The sequence below is a fragment of the Salmo trutta genome, chromosome 1, assembly GCF_901001165.1.
Source record: "Salmo trutta chromosome 1, fSalTru1.1, whole genome shotgun sequence".
Classification (NCBI taxonomy): Eukaryota; Metazoa; Chordata; class Actinopteri; order Salmoniformes; family Salmonidae; genus Salmo; species Salmo trutta.
Genome location: NC_042957.1, coordinates 2,394,826 through 2,415,931, shown reverse-complemented (window position 1 = coordinate 2,415,931; position 21,106 = coordinate 2,394,826). Strand labels below are relative to the sequence as shown.

The 21,106-nt window shown below is 43.2% G+C and overlaps 1 protein-coding gene across 3 annotated transcripts in view; it reads right to left on the bottom strand.

The window, feature by feature from the left end:
- aldh8a1 (aldehyde dehydrogenase 8 family, member A1) overlaps positions 1-19,884 on the bottom strand; it is a 30,128-nt gene extending 10,244 nt beyond the window's left edge. Inside the window, exons 1-6 of one of the 3 annotated variants that reach the window (XM_029690599.1) lie at positions 19,379-19,884; positions 11,676-11,823; positions 9,908-10,063; positions 8,168-8,317; positions 7,771-8,027; positions 6,999-7,160 (exon numbers count right to left, since the gene is read on the bottom strand). In XM_029690599.1, coding sequence (XP_029546459.1) covers positions 6,999-7,160; positions 7,771-8,027; positions 8,168-8,317; positions 9,908-10,063; positions 11,676-11,823; positions 19,379-19,525 — 1,020 coding nt within the window. In that variant the 5' untranslated portion in view covers positions 19,526-19,884. The other 2 variants (XM_029690676.1, XM_029690759.1) reach the window with 2 other exon arrangements.
- Between the last annotated feature and the right edge of the window lie 1,222 nt (positions 19,885-21,106).

Below are 21,106 nucleotides of genomic sequence, written 5' to 3'. Positions count from 1 at the left end.
TTGCAAATGCGCATCAGTGCACATGGTGACCCGAAATGGGTTACCAGGAGTAATTTTTTAGAAGGGTTTTAAATGCCTTTAGGGTGGTGCAAGGGGTCCACGGTTGGGTAGGGAGCACCTTCCATCAGTGCCCATCCAGTATGGGGCGCACCTAGTCATTTTGGACATTTTTCAAAAAATCACTAAAAACTCACCATCAAGCCATGGAGAGGAACCACAGTCACTGCACGGCCATCCCCAGTTCATCGGGACAGTCAATTATGCATTTCTGCAGTATTTTTGAGCATGCCTAAATTTGTGATGCTAAATGCCCATTGAATCATATTGCAAACGTAACACGCAATATTGCAAATGTAACGCGCATTTGCAACATGATTCAACAGCAAAAAATATCACCAAAGTTGACATGATGAAATCAACACAACGAGCGATGGAGAGGAACCACAGTCACTGCACGGCCATCCCCAGTTCATCGGGACAGTCAATTATGCATTTCTGCAGTGGTTTTGAGCATGCCACATTTGTGATGCTAAATGCCCATTGAATCATATTGCAAACGTAACATGGAATATTGCAAATGTAACGCGCATTTGCAACATGATTCAACAGCAAAAAATATCACCAAAGTTGACATGATGAAATCAACACAACGAGCGATGGAGAGGAACCACAGTCACTGCACGGCCATCCCCAGTTCATCGGGACAGTCAATTATGCATTTCTGCAGTGGTTTTGAGCATGCCAAAGTTGTGATGCTAAATGCCCATTGAATCATATTGCAAATGCGCATCCGTGTATTTGTAATATGATTCAACAGCAAAAAATATCACCAAAGTTGACATGATGAAATCAACACAACGAGCGATGGAGAGGAACCAGGAGCGTTCCTGAGGTCCTCCCGATCTGTGCAAGCCAACCTTGACCCTGTGGCATTAACCCTTCACAGTGAAAAGAAGGTGTTTAGATCAAACTGTGTGCAATGACTTCTCTCCCCATAGGAACACATAGACTATTCTCCAAAATTCAACCTGAAGCCTATGTGGGTTATGAATGCCTTATGAACCTGTCTTCTACAACAATCCATCAGGCTACTGTGAGGTCTACCTGTGTCGATTCTAAGGTTCCTGTGACAACTGGAAGTGGTTAAAACCACCCAAGAGCTATCGTCATATAACCTGCACATAGTGAAAATCACGCAACTCAACCATCTGTTTCTCAGTCAATTCTTAAGGTAGAGACTTCTTATTCAGGATTCTGTTTATGTCTACCCCAAAGACAACGTGTGTGAAGCAAGAGCTTCCTGTGACAACCGGAAGTGGTTAAAAACACCCAAGAGCTATTGTCATATTATGTGCGCATAGTGAAAATCACGCAACTCAACCATCTGTTTCTCAGTCAATTCTTAAGGTAGAGACTTCTTATTCAGGATTCTGTTTATGTCTACCCCAAAGACAACGTGTGTGAAGCAAGAGCTTCCTGTGACAACCGGAAGTGGTTAAAAACACCCAAGAGCTATTGTCATATTACGTGCGCATAGTGAAAATCACGCAACTCAACCATCTGTTTCTCAGTCAATTCTTAAGGTAGAGACGTCTTATTCAGGATTCTGTTTATGTCTACCCCAAAGACAACGTGTGTTGAGTAAGAACTTCCTGTGACAACGGGAAGTGGTTAAAACAGCCTAGAGCTATTGTCATATGGACAACCTGCATATAGTGAAAATCACGCAACTCAACCATCTGTTACTCAGTCAATTCTTAAGGTAGAGACTTCTTATTCAGGATTCTGTTTATGTCTACCCCAAAGACAACGTGTGTGAAGCAAGAGCTTCCTGTGACAACCGGAAGTGGTTAAAATCACCCAAGAGCTATTGTCATATTACGTGCGCATAGTGAAAATCACGCAACTCAACCATCTGTTACTCAGTCAATTCTTAAGGTAGAGACTTCTTATTCAGGATTCTGTTTATGTCTACCCCAAAGACAACGTGTGTGAAGCAAGAGCTTCCTGTGACAACCGGAAGTGGTTAAAAACACCCAAGAGCTATTGTCATATTACGTGCGCATAGTGAAAATCACGCAACTCAACCATCTGTTACTCAGTCAATTCTTAAGGTAGAGACTTCTTATTCAGGATTCTGTTTATGTCTACCCCAAAGACAACGTGTGTGAAGCAAGAGCTTCCTGTGACAACCGGAAGTTGTTAAAAACACCCAAGAGCTATTGTCATATTGCCACCTGCAGATAGTGAAAATCACTCAACTCAACCATCTTTTACTCAGTCAATTCTTAAGGTAGAGACTTCTTATTCAGGATTCTGTTTCTGTCTACCCCAAAGACAACGTGTGTGAAGCAAGAGCTTCCTGTGACAACCGGAAGTGGTTAAAATCACCCAAGAGCCATTGTCATATTACGTGCGCATAGTGAAAATCACGCAACTCAACCATCTGTTACTCAGTCAATTCTTAAGGTAGAGACTTCTTATTCAGGATTCTGTTTATGTCTACCCCAAAGACAACGTGTGTGAAGCAAGAGCTTCCTGTGACAACCGGAAGTGGTTAAAAACACACAAGAGCTATTGTCATATTGGCACCTGCAGATAGTGAAAATCATACAACTCAACCATGTGTCATTCAGTCAATTCTTAAGGTAGAGACTTCATATTCAGGATTCTGTATATGCCTACCCCAAAGACAACGTGTGTCTATTCTTTTTGCAAAAAAAACAAAAACACACACACACAATTTGGCCATAGGTACATAGTGTGGGGCTTAGAGGCTTATACCGCCTTCAATAGTTACTTTCGTTCAAACGATTCAAGAACCGTCAGACCTAGAGCTCCGAAATTTTAGAAACCTGTTCTAGAGCTCAAGTCGATAGTGCACGGTGATTTATGGGGCTCTAGAAGGTTCTCTGACCGAGAAACCGCCTCGTACATTTGCAATATTTTCAATTCATTTTGAATATCACGGACATGGCGACATGTAGAAATGTCCCAGAGTCGCAAGACTAGGTGCATTGAAACCGCCTCGGCCCATAGAGACGGACCCCAATGTCTCTGTCCGATAGCTCATTCAGGGACCCCGTAGTAACGCCCTGAAAAAGTGGATTTTCAGCACCAATTAGGCCATTGCTCAGGCACCGAATGACCTATCGAGCCGAAACTTCGGATTCGGGGTCGCCTCACATAGGCCTACACATAATGTCAGAGCTGGACCCGCAGCTATAACGTAACTATGTGTTTTAGGTTTTTTTATGGTTAAAATTGAAAGCACTGTGAATTATGGGCCTTCTCTGACATATGTGATAGTTGGCTTCTATACGAGTTGGAAAAAGTGGATTTGGTGTCAGATGCTATCAGTTTGGTGTCAAAATGACATCTAATTGACTGATGGACGCTGACTGCTGGGTGACGAGCAATGGAGAGGAACCACAGTCACTGCCCGGCCATCCCGAGTTCATCGAGCCAGTCAATAATGCATTTCTGCAGTATTTTTGAGCATGCCTAAATTCGTGATGCTAAATGCCCATTGAATCATATTGCAAACGTAACGCGCAATATTGCAAATGTAACGCGCATTTTCAATATGATTCAACAGCAAAAAATATCACCAAAGTTGACATGATGAAATCAACACAACGAGCGATGGAGAGGAACCACAGTCACTGCACGGCCATCCCGAGATCATCGGGCCAGTCAATTATGCATTCTGAGCATGTCAAATTCATTAAAAATGTTAAAAGCAACAGAGTCCCACTTCTCCCTCATCATACATGACAAGTAGACCATCTGCGTTGATTCATGGCTTAACATAGGGATATATATCATTTGGGCAGTATAAATGCCATTTGGACCATGGTTCACTGACTTTTGGGTTTGGAAACCGACTTCCTATGATCGTACATGGCAAACGGACAAACATACTGATTTGGCACATTCAATACTTTCATACATGTATAATTGACAAAAAAGAATTGGACATTTCATTTGCACATTTCTAATGGCATTTGGCAAAAAATATAAATATATCACTTTTGACTTCCTATGAAATCATATTCCAAATGCACAAATCATATGCCTTATGCACAAGCAAATATGTCACTTTTGACTTCCTATGAAATCATATTCCAAATGCACAAAACATATGCCTTATGCACAAGCAAAAACAACCCAAAAAATTATGTCAATAAAATATGTCAAAAGTATGTCCATACAGCTCTTATACATGTGTAATTGACATAAAAATCAAAAAATTTTCGAAAAACGGTCCAGAAACCACTTTTTAAGGGTTGAAAAGTTTTCAAAAAATATGTCATTTTTTCAAAATTTGACTCTTGGGACTTGAATTGTGTTACATTTGCAATATGAAAATTCACTGCGGAGAGCTCTAGCTATCTTTTGGATATTTGCTGTAATTTGGCACTTGCAATACTTCCACAAGTGACAAAAAAAAGCATTGGATATGTCATTTTGCAAAAAAAATGAAAAAAAAAATGTCACTTTTTTCCTATGAAATCATATTCAAAATGCACAAATCATATGCCTTGCGCACAAGCAAAAGCAACCCAAAAAACGACATCAATAAAAAACGTCAGAAGCATGTTCATACAGCTCTTATACATGTGTAATTGACATAACAATCGAAAAAAATTCGAAAAACGGTCCAGAAACCACTTTTTTACAAGGTGCTAAGTTTTCAAAAAAAATATCATTTTATCAAAATCTGAGACTTGGGTAAGAATTGGGTATCATTTGCTGTATGAAAATCCAAGGTGGAGCACGCTCGCAATCTAAAGGAAATTTGGGGTGTTACAATTGGCAATTGCCATCGGAAAATTGCCATATGATTGGCCCGGAGATGGGCCGCTTTGGGTGGTTTTTGCAATCGTGTGTATGATTCGTGCTATGCCAATATGTTGCCATGTTATTTTGTCCAAATCAGGGGGGTATTCCCTTACTACATTTGGAGTAGCTAACTGAACGCGCAAACAACAAGGAGCTATTTGGACATAAATTATGGACTTTATCGAACAATACAACATTTATTGTGGGCCTGGGATTCCTGGAAGTGCCTTCTGATGAAGATCATCAAAGGTAAGTGAATATTTCTAATGCTATTTATGATTTTAGATGACTCCAAAATGGCGGGTATCTGTATTGCCTGGTGTATTTTTCTGAGCGCAGTACTCAGATTATTGCAAAGTGTGCTTTCCCCGTGAAACTTTTTTTTAAATCTGTCACTGCGGTTGCATAAAGGAGATGTTCATCTATAATTCTTTGAATAACAGTTTAATATTTTATCAACGTTTATGATGAGTATTTTTGTAAATTGTTGTGCACATTCACCAGCAGTATTGGAGGCAAAATATTTTCTGAACGTCACGCGCCAATGTAAAATGCTGTTTTTGGATATAAATATGAACTTTGTCGAACAAAAAATGCATGTATTGTGTAACATGATGTAGGAGTGTCATCTGATGAAGATCGTCAAAGGTTAGTGCCTCATTTAGCTGTGTTTTGTTTTTTTGTGATGCATCTAGTTGGTTGGAAAATGGTTGTGATTCCATAGCCGGAGGCAGAACAGTTGAAACTGAAGCAGCAGCACGGCCAGGTGGACCTTGCCTCAGGACTACCTGGCATGATGACTCATTGCTGTCCCCAGTCCACCTGGCCGTGCTGCTGCTCCAGTTTCAACTGTTCTGCCTCCGGCTATGGAATCATGACCTGTTCACCGGACGTGCTACCTGTCCCAGACCTGCTGTTTTCAACTCTCTAGAGACAGCAGGAGCGGTAGAGATACTCTCAATGATCAGCTATGAAAAGCCAACTGACATTTACTCTTGTGTTACTGACTTGTTGCACCCTTGACAACTACTGTGATTATTATTATTTGACCCTGCAGGTCATCTATGAACATTTGAACATCTTGGCCATGTTCTGTTATAATCTCCACCCGGCACAGCCAGAAGAGGACTGGCCACCCCTCATAGCCTGGTTCCTCTCTAGGTTTCTTCCTAGGTTCTGGCCTTTCTAGGGAGTTTTTCCTAGCCACCCCTCATAGCCTGGTTCCTCTCTAGGTTTCTTCCTAGGTTTTGGCCTTTCTAGGGAGTTTTTCCTAGCCACCGTGCTTCTACACCTGCATTGCTTGTTGTTTGGGGGTTTTAGGCTGGGTTTCTGTACAGCACTTTGTGACATCAGCTGATGTAAGAAGGGCTTTATAAATACATTTGATTTGAGATAGCATAAGAACACGGCAATAGCCATGGCAAAATTAGCTTTAAAGTAACTGTCCAGTGTTTCCAGATTCATATCAAAATGCATAACTTATAATCACTTACAATATTAGTTAAGTAACAACAGAATGGTGTGGGCGTACACCGGTCGTTAAAAATATGAATACAAGTAGACCGCTGATTGGCCAGCTCACCCTCCTCAGAAGTATGACATCATACTCTAGGAAATAGACAGCATTTTCCAAAACGGTCTGTTTGAGATACACGTTTGAGGTGGGATTGTTGAAGTAAGTATTTTTTCTTTAATTTATGCTTTGGCCGCAAATACAAGTATAGGATAAGTCAACAACATTATTTGGGTGTGAATTAACGGAATATTAACTTTTAAGAAGTTACTTTAAAAAAGGGAAAAATGTGTAGAATTGCAGGAAATTAGCTTTAAAGGTCCAATGCAGCCGTTTTTTTTTTTTTCTTTCTCAATGTCAAATCATTTCTGGGTAATAATTAAGTACCTTACTGTGATTGTTTTCAATTAAAATGATCAAAAAGAAACAGAAATGTTTCTTAGCAAAGAGCAAGACTTCTGCTAGGAGTGTAACCCAGTGGTCTTAGTGGGGAGAGGAAAAATAGCTGCTATTGGCAGAGAGGTTTGGTACTCCATCTTACTGGTGATGTCACAAGGCAGGCCAAAAACTCCATCCCACCAAAAACAAAACTCCTAGGGGAAACACTGGTATATACCATGGATATTATGTGACGTCATACCTTCTCCAGGTGTTCTCTGCTGACCAGAGCTCCGTTATCGTTGTCAGGGTCGGAGGGAGAGCCAGTCTTCCATTCCCGCGTAGCCGCCACAAACCTCTTCAGGAACTCTGGGTAAATACTCCTCTCTACGTAGATCCTACTGGTGCACAGACAGATCTCACCCTGGTGAGGAGGAAGAGGAGGAGGAAGAAGTCGTTCATTTTACTGTCAGCTAGCAAAATGTGAGACATGCCACCCCCATGTGGCCAACACATGAACTTGCAACCTTCATGTCCCAGATCAGAACCTCTCTTTATTAATAAGGGTCATTCAGAAGGGTTTCATGTATAAAACGGTCATGAACACAGCTGATAAAAAATGACACTTCTACCAATGCATTTCTTTTATCTAAGCATTAATATAATGTTTGTATCATCTCACTCAACTGCAAACTCAATATTCCACGATTGGCCAGCCTCTTTTTTTCTTTTACCTTTATTTAACTAGGCAAGTCAGATAAGAACAAATTCTGATGATGCTCTCGCACTATTGGCTCATCCTGAGTCCCCCTCTTACCCTATTGGCTCATTCTGAGTCCCCCTCTTACCCTATTGGCCCATCCTGAGTCCCCCTCTTACCCTATTGACTCATCCTGAGTCCCCCTCTTACCCTATTGGCTCATCCTGAGTCCCCCTCTTACCCTATTGATCCATCTTGAGTCCCCCTCTTACCCTATTGGCTCATTCTGAGTCCCTCTCTCACTCTATTGGCCCATCCTGAGTCTTACTCTCACCTGATTGGAGAAGGAGGATCGTACGGTGGTGGTGACGGCTTGGTCTAGGTCGGCGTCTGAGAAGATGATGGCAGGGTTCTTCCCACCCAGCTCCAGACTCAGCTTCTTACAGAACGGAGCAGAGCGCTCCGTGATCCGCTGGGCCGTCGCCGTGGAGCCCGTGAAACTGACCAATGGGACGTCAGGGTGGCCCACGAGAGCGTCGCCCGCCCGCGGGCCTGTGCCGAACACCATGTTGACCACACCCGGAGGAAAACCTGGGGGAGAGAAGAGGAGAAGGGAGGGAGACGGAGAGAAAGAGGAGTTTGCTTTCACCAGTCTAGTTTTTTTCCCAGTGTCATTGCTGATTAGTTGTAATGAAGTGAGGTGTGTTGCGTTGTGGGTAGTGTAGTCCTACCGGCTTCCTCCAGTAGTTTGCACATCATCCAGGCGGTTACCGAGGTCATCTCGCTGGGCTTAGCAACCACCGTGTTGCCCGTAGCAACAGCCGGAGCGATCTTCCAGGTGAGCAGGTATAGAGGCAGGTTCCAGGGACTGATCAGACCAGCTATATATATATATATACACACACACACACACAGACACACACACACACACACACACACACACACACACACACACACACACACACACACACACACACACACACACACACACACAAACACACACACGGAATCAGAAAGAGTTGGTAAGTTAATAAAACCACCCCTATATTAACCGAGTAGTAGAGACCTTCACTCTCTAACTGCGTCTCAAATGGCACCCTATTCCCTATATAGTGCACTACTGTTGACCAGGGCTCTATGGTACCCTATTCCCTATATAGTGCACTACTGTTGACCAGGGCTCTATGGCACCCTATTCCCTATATAGTGCACTACTGTTGACCAGGGCTCTATGGCACCCTATTCCCTATATAGTGCACTACTGTTGACCAGGGCTCTATGGCATCCTATTCCCTTCATAGTGCACTACTGTTGACCAGGGCTCATAGGGTTCGGGTCTAAAGTAGTACAACTACATAGGGAATAGGGTGCACTTTGAGAGATACCCTTACTGCAATACCCATAACAAACAAGGCCCCTCTAACCCATAAACATTTCCCAGGCTTTAAACAGGACTTTAAAGGGTTTGCACACATTTCAGGTCGCTGTGGATCTCCCGTTGTCTACTGATCGATCAGGTCGCTGTGGATCTCCCGTTGTCTACTGATCGATCAGGTCGCTGTGGATCTCCCGTTGTCTACTGATCGATCAGCGGGCTGTGGATCTCCCGTTGTCTACTGATCGTTCAGCGGGCTGTGGATCTCCCGTTGTCTACTGATCGATCAGCGGGCTGTGGATCTCCCGTTGTCTACTGATCGTTCAGCGCGATGACTGACACATTTATTGGCGTGATTCTACATGTAAAATTGTTTTGCACTCGGTTCACTAAGTTCTCTCAGCAGCCAAACACTATTGGTGTGTCTGAGTCTGGAGACAGCTTTATAACTTCAAAAGCTTTTAGTTCATCAAGGCCTGGTCTCCCACACACACACGCAGACCCCCACACACACAGACCCCCCACACACAGCCCCCCCACACACAGACCCCCCCGCACACAGACCCCCACCACACACAGAACCCCCCCCCCCACACACAGACCCCCCCCACACACAGACCCCCCCACACACAGAAACCCCCACACACACAGACCCCCCCCACACACACACAGAACCCCCCCACACGCAGAACCCCCCCCACACACACAGAACCCCCCCACACACACAGAACCCCCCCACACACACACACAGAACCCCCCCACACACACAGACCCCCTACACACACACAGAACCCCCCCACACATGGAACCCCCCCACACACGCACAGAACCCCCCCCCACACACAGAACCCCCCCCCACACATGGAACCCCCCCACACACACACAGAACCCCCCCATACACACAGAACCCTCCCCACACACACAGACCCCCTACACACACACAGAACCCCCCCCACACATGGAACCCCCCCACACACACACAGAACCCCCCCCACACACACACAGAACCCCCACACACACACAGACCCCCCCCACACACACACAGACCCCCCCCCACACACACAGACCCCACCCCCCACAGACAGCTAGGACTCACCCACTCCCACAGGACTACGGACAGTGTAGTTAATACAGCCCAGATGGTCCATGGTACTGCAGTCGGTGGTGTGGTGGAGAACAGAAGAGGCAAAGAACCTAAAGTTATACACCGCCCGCGGGACATCCACTGTACGGGCAAACACTACGGTTTTACCTGGAACACAGTCAGACACACAGGAGGAAACGGTTTTACCTGGAACACAGTCAGACACACAGGAGGAAACGGTTTTTACCTGGAACACAGTCAGACACACAGGAGGAAATGGGTTTTACCTGGAACACAGTCAGACACACAGGAGGAAACGGGTTTTACCTGGAACACAATCAGACACACAGGAGGAACCGGTTTTTACCTGGAACACAGTCAGACACACAGGAGGAAACGGTTTTACCTGGAACACAGTCAGACACACAGGAGGAAACGGTTTTACCTGGAACACAGTCAGACACACAGGAGGAAACGGTTTTACCTGGAACACAGTCAGACACACAGGAGGAAACGGCTTTACCTGGAACACAGTAATACAGTCAGACACACAGGAGGAAATGGTTTTACCTGGAACACAGTCAGACACACAGGAGGAAACGGTTTTACCTGGAACACAGTCAGACACACAGGAGGAAACGGTTTTACCTGGAACACAGACAGACACACAGGAGGAACCTGTTTTACCTGGAACACAGTAATTCAGTCGCAGGAGGAACCTGTTTGACCTGGAACACAGTCAGACACACAGGAGGAAATTGTTTTACCTGGAACACAGTCAGACACACAGGAGGAAACGGTTTTACCTGGAACACAGTCATACAGTCGCAGGAGGAAACTGTTCTAGCTGGAACACAGTAATACAGTCGCAAGAGGAAACGGTTTTACCTGGAACACAGTTATACAGTCGCAGGAGGAAACGGTTTGCCCTGGGAACACAGTAATACAGTCGCAGGAGGAAACTGTTTTACCTGGAACACAGTAATACAGTCGCAGGAGGAAACTGTTTTAGCTGGAACACAGTAATACAGTCGCAGGAGGAAACTGTTTTACCTGGAACACAGTAATACAGTCGCCGGAGGAAGCTGTTTTACCTGGAACACAGTAATACAGTCGCAGGAGGAAGCGGTTTTACCTGGAACACAGTAATACAGTTGCAGGAGGAAGCTGTTTTACCTAGAACACAGTAACACAGTCGCAGGAGGAAGCGGTTTTACCTGGAACACAGTAATACAGTCGCTGGAGGAAGCGGTTTTCCTTCAGCAAGGAAACAATGTTGTAATGTCAAGCACAATCAAAAGTTATGGTGTCTTTAAGAGTCAGAACGTCTCAATGTATGGTCAAATGGTCTTGTTGTGGTCCAGACTTCCCAGCCAAATTTCCATCAGATCAGGGGTTAGGGGTCAGCACCTTGGTCCCGTGACTCTACCTGGGCGAACTCTTCCAGGTGAGCTTCCATCAGGTCAAGGGTTAGAGGTTATTACCTTGGTCCCGTGACTCTACCTGGGCGAACTCTTCCAGGTGAGCTTACATCAGGTCAAGGGTTAGAGGTTATTACCTTGGTCCCGTGACTCAGCCTGGGCGAACTCTTCCAGGTGAGCTTCCATCAGGTCAAGGGTTAGAGGTTATTACCTTGGTCCCGTGACTCAGCCTGGGCGAACTCTTCCAGGTGAGCTTCCATCAGGTCAAGGGTTAGAGGTTATTACCTTGGTCCCGTGACTCAGCCTGGGCGAACTCTTCCAGGTGAGCTTACATCAGGTCAAGGGTTAGAGGTTATTACCTTGGTCCCGTGACTCAGCCTGGGCGAACTCTTCCAGGTGAGCTTCCATCAGGTCAGCCAGTTTATTCATCACCTGACCTCTCTCAGCTGGGCTACGGGCTGACCAATCAGGGAATGCCTCTTTAGCGGCCTGCACCGCAGCCTCCACCTGCAACCAATCAGGACAGGGTTGGTGTATCTGTCTGTCAAGCCAAACGTCATGTAACTGCAGTCCATAAACAGTGGGGGGAAAAAAGTACCCAATTTTCATACTTGAGTAAAAGTACAGATACCTTATTAGAAAATGACTCAAGTAAAAGTGAAAGTTACCCAGTAAAATACATACTTGAGTAAAAGTCTAAAAGTATTTAGTTTTAAATATGCTGAAGTATCAAATGACTTAAATGTAAATGTAAATGTAAATTTAAAACGTCTTATATTAAGCAAACCAGACGGCACGATTTTCTTGTTTTTTAAATTTACGGATAGCCATGGGCACAGTTCAACACTCAGACATAATTTACAAACGAAGCATGTGTGTTTATTGAGTCCTCCAGATCAGAGGCAGTAGGGATGACCAGGGATGTTCTCTGTTTAGTGAGTCCTCCAGATCAGAGACAGTAGGGATGACCAGGGATGTTCTCTGTTTAGTGAGTCCTCCAGATCAGAGGCAGTAGGGATGACCAGGGATGTTCTCTGTTTAGTGAGTCCTCCAGATCAGAGGCAGTAGGGATGACCAGGGATGTTCTCTGTTTAGTGAGTCCTCCAGATCAGAGGCAGTAGGGATGACCAGGGATGTTCTCTGTTTAGTGAGTCCTCCAGATCAGAGGCAGTAGGGATGACCAGGGATGTTCTCTGTTTAGTGAGTCCTCCAGATCAGAGACAGTAGGGAGGACCAGGGATATTCTCTGTTTAGTGAGTCCTCCAGATCAGAGGCAGTAGTGATGACCAGGGATGTTCTCTGTTTAGTGAGTCCTCCAGATCAGAGGCAGTAGGGACGACCAGGGATGTTCTCTGTTTAGTGAGTCCTCCAGATCAGAGACAGTAGGGATGACCAGGGATGTTCTCTGTTTAGTGAGTCCTCCAGATCAGAGGCAGTAGGGATGACCAGGGATGTTCTCTGTTTAGTGAGTCCTCCAGATCAGAGGCAGTAGGGATGACCAGGGATGTTCTCTGTTTAGTGAGTCCTCCAGATCAGATGCAGTAGAGATAACCAGGGATGTTCTCTTGATAAGTGTGTGAATTAGACAATTTCCCTGTCCTGCTAGCCATTCAAAAATGTAACGAGTACTTTTTGCATTTCAGGGAAAATGTAAGGAGTAAAAAGTACATTATTTTCTTCAGGAATGTAGTGAAGTAAAAGTTGTCAAAAATATAAATAGTAAAGTACAGATATCCAAAAAACGACTTAAGTAGTACTTTAAAGTATTTTTACTGAAGTACTTTACACCACTGTCCATAAAGTAGCCTAGCAGAAAAATATTTAACCATAACATAGTATACTATAGAACACATCCAACCCAAACTACTGGGATGAGAAATAAGACACTCCAACCCAAACTACTGCGATGAGAAATAAGACACTCCAACCCAAACTACTGGGATGAGAAATACCAGACACTCCAATCCAAACTACTGCGATGAGAAATAAGACACTCCAATCCAAACTACTGCGTTGAGAAATAAGACACTCCAACCCAAACTACTGCGATGAGAAATAAGACACTCCAATCCAAACTACTGCGATGAGAAATAAGACACTCCAACCCAAACTACTGCGATGAGAAATACCAGACACTCCAACCCAAACTACTGCGATGAGAAATAAGACACTCCAACCCAAACTACTGCGATGAGAAATACCAGACACTCCAATCCAAACTACTGCGATGAGAAATAAGACACTCCAATCCAAACTACTGCGATGAGAAATACCAGACACTCCAACCCAAACTACTGCAATGAGAAATACCAGACACTCCAACCCAAACTACTGCGATGAGAAATAAGACACTCCAACCCAAACTACTGCGATGAGAAATAAGACACTCCAGCCCAAACTACTGCGATGAGAAATAAGACACTCCAATCCAAACTACTGCGATGAGAAATACCAGACACTCCAACCCAAACTTCTGCAATGAGAAATAAGACACTCCAACCCAAACTACTGCGATGAGAAATAAGACACTCCAATCCAAACTACTGCGATGAGAAATACCAGACACTCCAATCCAAACTACTGCGTTGAGAAATACCAGACACTCCAATCCAAACTACTGTGATGAGAAATAAGACACTCCAACCCAAACTACTGCGTTGAGAAATAAGACAATCCAACCCAAACTACTGCGATGAGAAATACCAGACACTCCAATCCAAACTACTGCGATGAGAAATAAGACACTCCAATCCAAACTACTGCGATGAGAAATAAGACACTCCAACCCAAACTACTGCGATGAGAAATAAGACACTCCAACCCAAACTACTGCGATGAGAAATAAGACACTCCAATCCAAACTACTGCGATGAGAAATACCAGACACTCCAATCCAAACTAATGTGATGACAAATAAGACACTCCAACCCAAACTACTGCGTTGAGAAATAAGACACTCCAACCCAAACTACTGCGATGTGAAATAAGACACTCCAACCCAAACTACTGCGATGAGAAATACCAGACACTCCAACCCAAACTACTGCGATGAGAAATAAGACACTCCAACCCAAACTACTGCGAGGAGAAATAAGACACTCCAACCCAAACTACTGCGATGAGAAATAAGACACTCCAACCCAAACTACTGGGATGAGAAATACCAGACACTCCAATCCAAACTACTGCGATGAGAAATAAGACACTCCAACCCAAACTACTGCGATGAGAAATAAGACACTCCAACCCAAACTACTGCGATGAGAAATAAGACACTCCAGCCCAAACTACTGCGATGAGAAATAAGACACTCCAATCCAAACTACTGCGATGAGAAATACCAGACACTCCAACCCAAACTACTGCGTTGAGAAATAAGACACTCCAACCCAAACTACTGCGATGAGAAATAAGACACTCCAACCCAAACTACTGCGATGAGAAATACCAGACACTCCAAACCAAACTACTGCGATGAGAAATAAGACACTCCAACCCAAACTACTGCGATGAGAAATACCAGACACTTCAATCCAAACTACTGCGATGAGAAATAAGACACTCCAATCCAAACTACTGCGATGAGAAATACCAGACACTTCAATCCAAACTACTGCGATGAGAAATAAGACACTCCAACCCAAACTACTGCGATGAGAAATACCAGACACTTCAATCCAAACTACTGCGTTGAGAAATAAGACACTCCAACCCAAACTACTGCGATGAGAAATAAGACACTCCAATCCAAACTACTGAGATGAGAAATACCAGACACTCCAACCCAAACTACTGCGATGAGAAATAAGACACTCCAATCCAAACTACTGCAATGAGAAATACCAGACACTCCAACCCAAACTACTGCGATGAGAAATACCAGACACTCCAACCCAAACTACTGCGATGAGAAATAAGACACTCCAACCCAAACTACTGCGATGAGAAATAAGACACTCCAACCCAAACTACTGCGATGAGAAATAAGACACTCCAACCCAAACTACTGCGATGAGAAATACCAGACACTCCAACCCAAACTACTGCGATGAGAAATAAGACACTCCAACCCAAACTACTGCGATGAGAAATAAGACACTCCAATCCAAACTACTGCGATGAGAAATACCAGACACTCCAACCCAAACTAGACAGAGAAAAACAACAAACGTATTTTAGTTGCCAGAATGTCTTGGCTTTTCAGCTTTTAACCGGCCTAACTTCTTACTTAAACATGTTGTGTGAGTTTAATAGAACGACTAGACCAGGGTCCATTGACCTAGCAGTTGTTTAATCATTATCTGTCAGTCTGTAGACTTTGCACAGAGCAAAGGTACATCTCCGTGACTCAGCAGGAGGACATAGGCAGAATAATTTAAGGTATAAGCTACACTTGTCAGAATATACAGTTGAAGTCGGAAGTTTACATACACTTAGGATGGAGTCATTAAAACTCGTTTTTCAACCACTTCACAAATTTCTTGTTAACAAACTATTGTTTTGGCAAGTCGGTTAGGACATCTACTTTGTGCATGACACAAGTCATTTTTCCAACAATTGTTTACAGACAGATTATTTCACAAATAATTCACTGTGTCACAATTCCAGTGGGTCAGAAGTTCACATACACTAAGTTGACTGTGCCTTTAAACAGCTTGGAAAATTCCTGAAAATTATGTCATGGATTCTGAAGCTTCTGATAGGCTAATTCACATAAATTGAGTCAATTGGAGGTGTACCTGTGGATGCATTTCAAGGCCTACCATCAAACTCAGTGCCTCTTTGCTTGACATCATGGGAAAATCAAAAGAAATCAGCCAAGACCTCAGAAAAAAAATTGTAGACCTCCACAAGTCTGGTTCATCCTTGTGAGCAATTTCCAAATGCCTGAAGGTACCACGTTCATTTGTACAAACAATAGTACGCAAGTATAAACACCATGGGACCACGCAGCCGTCATACCGCTCAGGAAGGAGACGTGTTCTGTCTCCTAGAGATGAACGTACTTTGGTACGAAAAGTGCAAATCAATTCGGGAACAACAGCAAAGGACCTTGTGAAGATGCTGGAGGAAACAGGTACAAAAGTATCTATATCCACAGTAAAACGAGTCCTATACCGACATAACCTGAAAGGCCGCTCAGCAAGGAAGAAGCCACTGCTCCAAAACCGCCATAAAAAAGATTGTACTTTTTGGAAAAATGTCCTCTTGTTTGATGAAACAAAAATAGAACTGTTTGGCCATAATGACCATTGTTATGTTTCGAGGAAAAAGGGGGAGGCTTGCAAGCTGAAGAACACCTTCCCAACCGTGAAGCACGGGGGTGGCAGCATCATGTTGTGGGGGTTCTTTGCTGCAGGAGAGACTGGTGCACTTCACAAAATAGATGGCATGGAGGCAGGAATATTATGTGGATATATTGAAGCAACATCTCAAGACGTCAGTCAGGAAGTTAAAGCTTGGTCGCAAATGGGTCTTCCAAATGGACAGTGACCCCAAGCATACTTCCAAAGTTGTGGTAAAATGGCTTAAGGACAACAAAGTCAAGGTATTGGAGTGGCCATCACAAAGCCCTGACCTCAATCCTATAGAAAGTTTGTGGACAGAACTGAAAAAGCATGTACGAGCAAGGAGGCCTACAAACCTGACTCAGTTACACCAGCTCTGTCAGGAGGAATGGGCCAAAATTCACCCAACTTATTGTGGGAAGCTTGTGGAAGGCTACCCAAAACGTTTGACCCAAGTTAAGCAATTGAAAAGCAATGCTACCAAATACTAATTGAGTGTATGTAAACTTCTGACCCACTGGGAATGTGATGAAAGAAATAAAAGCTGAAATAAATCATTCTCTTTACTATTATTCTGACATTTCACATTCTTAAAATAAAGTGGTGATCCTAACTGACGTAAAACAGGACATTTTTCTGAGGATTAAATGTCAGGAATTGTGAAAAACTGTTTTTAAATGTATTTGGCTGTATGTAGAGGTGTATGTAAACTTCCCACTTCAACTGTATGTCAGAATATCAGAATATCATGCATTATGTCAGCTCATACCATGCATTATGTCATCTCATACCATGCATTATGTCAGCTCATACCATGCATTATGTCAGCTCATACCATGCATTATGTCAACTCATACCATACATTATGTCAGCTCATACCATGCATTATGTCACCTCATACCATGCATTATGTCACCTCATACCATGCATTATGTCACCTCATACCATGCATTATGTCAGCAAATATCATGCAGTATTTTAGCTCACATCATGCATTATGTCAGCTCATACCATGCATTATGTCACCTCATACCATGCATTATGTCAACTCATACCATGCATTATGTCACCTCATACCATGCATTATGTCACCTCATACCATGCATTATGTCACCTCATACCATGCATTATGTCAGCTCATACCATGCATTATGTCAGCTCATACCATGCATCATGTCACCTCATATCATGCATTATGTCAGCTCATACCATGCATTATGTCACCTCATATCATGCATTATGTCAGCTCATACCATGCATTATGTCACCTCATACCATGCATTATGTCAGCTCATACCATGCATCATGTCACCTCATATCATGCATTATGTCAGCTCATACCATGCATTATGTCAGCTCATACCATGCATTATGTCACCTCATACCATGCATTATGTCAGCTCATACCATGCATTATGTCACCTCATACCATGCATTATGTCAGCTCATACCATGCATTATGTCACCTCATACCATGCATTATGTCACCTCATACCATGCATAATGTCACCTCATACCATGCATTATGTCAGCTCATACCATGCATTATGTCACCTCATACCATGCATTATGTCAGCTCATACCATGCAGCTCTGTCTTCTACTTTCTCCAGTCTGTATGGGGTTGCCTATAGGCCTTGTTGGGATATATTTTATTAAACTAGATGTGGTGCATAGCTTATGAATACATTAATGTTAAACATAACAGGTTTGTATTGTATTAACATAGATTGAGCAACATATAATAGACGTGACTAACTGGAGGGTTGCTGTGCAGCAGGGGTGTAGGCTGAGTTAGACTCAAGACACACACACGCACACACACACACACACACACACACACACACACACACACACACACACACACACACACACACACACACACACACACACACACACACACACTGCCTGGTTGTGAAGCCGCTCAAGGACATGTGTACTTGAGGAACTGATAGAGTGGAGAATAACTGTAGCATAAAAACAGGCACTGTCCTTGGGGTTGCTGACTTTTGGGTGAAAAACACAAATGATAATAAGCTGGAAGACAACAACGCCTGGCAACATGTGATGCGCCAAGAGGCTGGGACCAGCCTGTGCGCCTGCGATAGGCTGAGCAAGTCTAAACCACGCTCAGCCTCTAACTCTGACAGGCCGGCTCTGAAGCAGGAACTATCTCTGTCAGAGTATTAATAAAATTACTTTGTGTTTGAACAGTTTAGTTCTCTGTTTGCCCTGCGAGGTGTTACAGTGAACTCGTACATACGAACATTGCATTTACCATTTATTATGCTTGACTAATTATATTGAATAAAAAAAAGCTGAGAATATATTGTGACTTAGTGTTAAATTCTGTTCTGATACCAGATTCGATTGACAGCAACCTAACAGCCAACAGTATTTAGTGTGTCAAATCACACGTGATAGGCTACATATTGTAGGTACATGATAGATACATTGTATCATAAATAACATTACTACTACACTACATTGTATCATAAATAACATTACTACTACACTACATTGTATCATAAATAACATTACTACTACACTACATTGTATCATAAATAACATTACTACTACACTACATTGTATCATAAATAACAGTACTGCTACACTACATTGTAGCGACACTTGAACACGTAGTGTATCAGGGTTAACTACACGCCCAATGCACAGCTAAGGGATACATGAACCTTTATTAATATCTGCAGCCAACAACAAAATGCAAAACGACAGACAGATAAGTGTAATTCATCTGAGGACGACCAACCCCACCTCATCCGTTCCGCTGTCGGGCACTTTGCAGTAGACCTCCCCGGTGGAAGGGTCGTAGGAGTCGATGTGTCGGGAGACCGGGACGAACTTTCCTCCGATGTAGTTCTCGAGAACGAGGTGTGTTCTGTGGTCAACGGTCTTCGACATGGCTCAGTTGACAAATAATGTTATTATAAAGACTATACTGTTAAAATAATGTTATTATAAAGACTATACTGTTAAAATAATGTTATTATAAAGACTGTACTGTTAAAATAATGTTATTATAAAGACTATACTGTTAAAATAATGACGAGATGAGGTAGAGACCTGTATGTGAAAATATCATCACCTGTGGATGTTCTCACTTCTCACCGCTCAATTAAAACGCGTGAAGTAACGGGACCCTGGAGTCCCTCCTACTTTACAACCTGTGTAGTGTAACGTCCCAAAACACAGCCTATTCCCTACTCAATGCACTACTTTAGAACAAAACCCATAGGTCTCTGGCCAACAACAACAACAACAACAAAATAGGGAACTATAAATGGAAAAGGGAGGTCTTTAGGAAGCAATGTCAGTGTTTACATCCGGATAATATGGTCCAAAGGTACAGTAGTTATTGCCATAGACCAATAGAAACTTCTAAAATCGTCATTGACGGGACAATGCACCAATCGTTGTAGAGTGGAGGCGGGACGTTGATAGTATACGATGTTCAATAACTTACATAGCGTACATAAAATAAACCCCTGAAACTAGATCCACGTTTCTAGATCCCCTACATTACAGCCCCACAGTGGAAGTGTCATAATACCCATAAAACCTAGCGGTCAAATAGGGAAATGGTTCCAATCATTTTTCCACCATTCATTTTTCCCCATAGGGGCCCTAAAATGTACAAAGAGTCCAGTCACACTAGTCATAGACTGTTCTCTCTGCTACCAGAGCTCCAAGTCTAGGTCCAAAAGGCTTCTAAACAGCTTCTACCCCCAAGCCATAAGACTACTGAACAGCTAATCAAATGGCCACCCAGACTATTCCCCCCCTTTTACACTGCTGCTACTCTCTGTTTATTGTCTTATGCATAGTCACTTTAACTCTACCTATATGTACACTACCGTTCAAAAGTTTGGGGTCACTTAGACATGTCCTTGTTTTTGAAAGAAAAGCACCGTTTTTGTCCATTAAAATAACATCAAATTGATCAGAAATACAGTGTAGACATTGTTAATGTTGTAAATGACTATTGTAGCTGGAAACGACAGATTTTTTTTATAGAATATCTACATAGGCGTACAGAGGCCCATTATCAGCAACCATCACTCCTGTGTTCCAATGGCACGTTGTGTTAGCTAATCCAAGTTTATCATTTTAAAAGGCTAATTAATCATTAGAAAACCCTTTTGCAATTATGTTAGCACAGCTGAAAACTGTTGTCCTGATTAAAGAAGCAATAAAACTGTCCTTCTTTAGACTAGTTGAGTATCTGGAGCATCAGCATTTGTGGGTTCGATTACAGGCTCAAAATAAATAGAAACAAAGACCTTTCTTCCGAAACTCGTCAGTCTGTTCTTGTTCTGAGAAATGAAGGCTATTCCATGTGACAAATTGCCAATAAACTGAAGATCTCGTACAACACTGGGTACTACTCCCTTCACAGAACAGCGCAAACTGGCTCTAACCAGAATAGAAAGAGGAGTGGGAGGCCCCGGTGCACAACTGAGCAAGAGGACAAGTACATTAGAG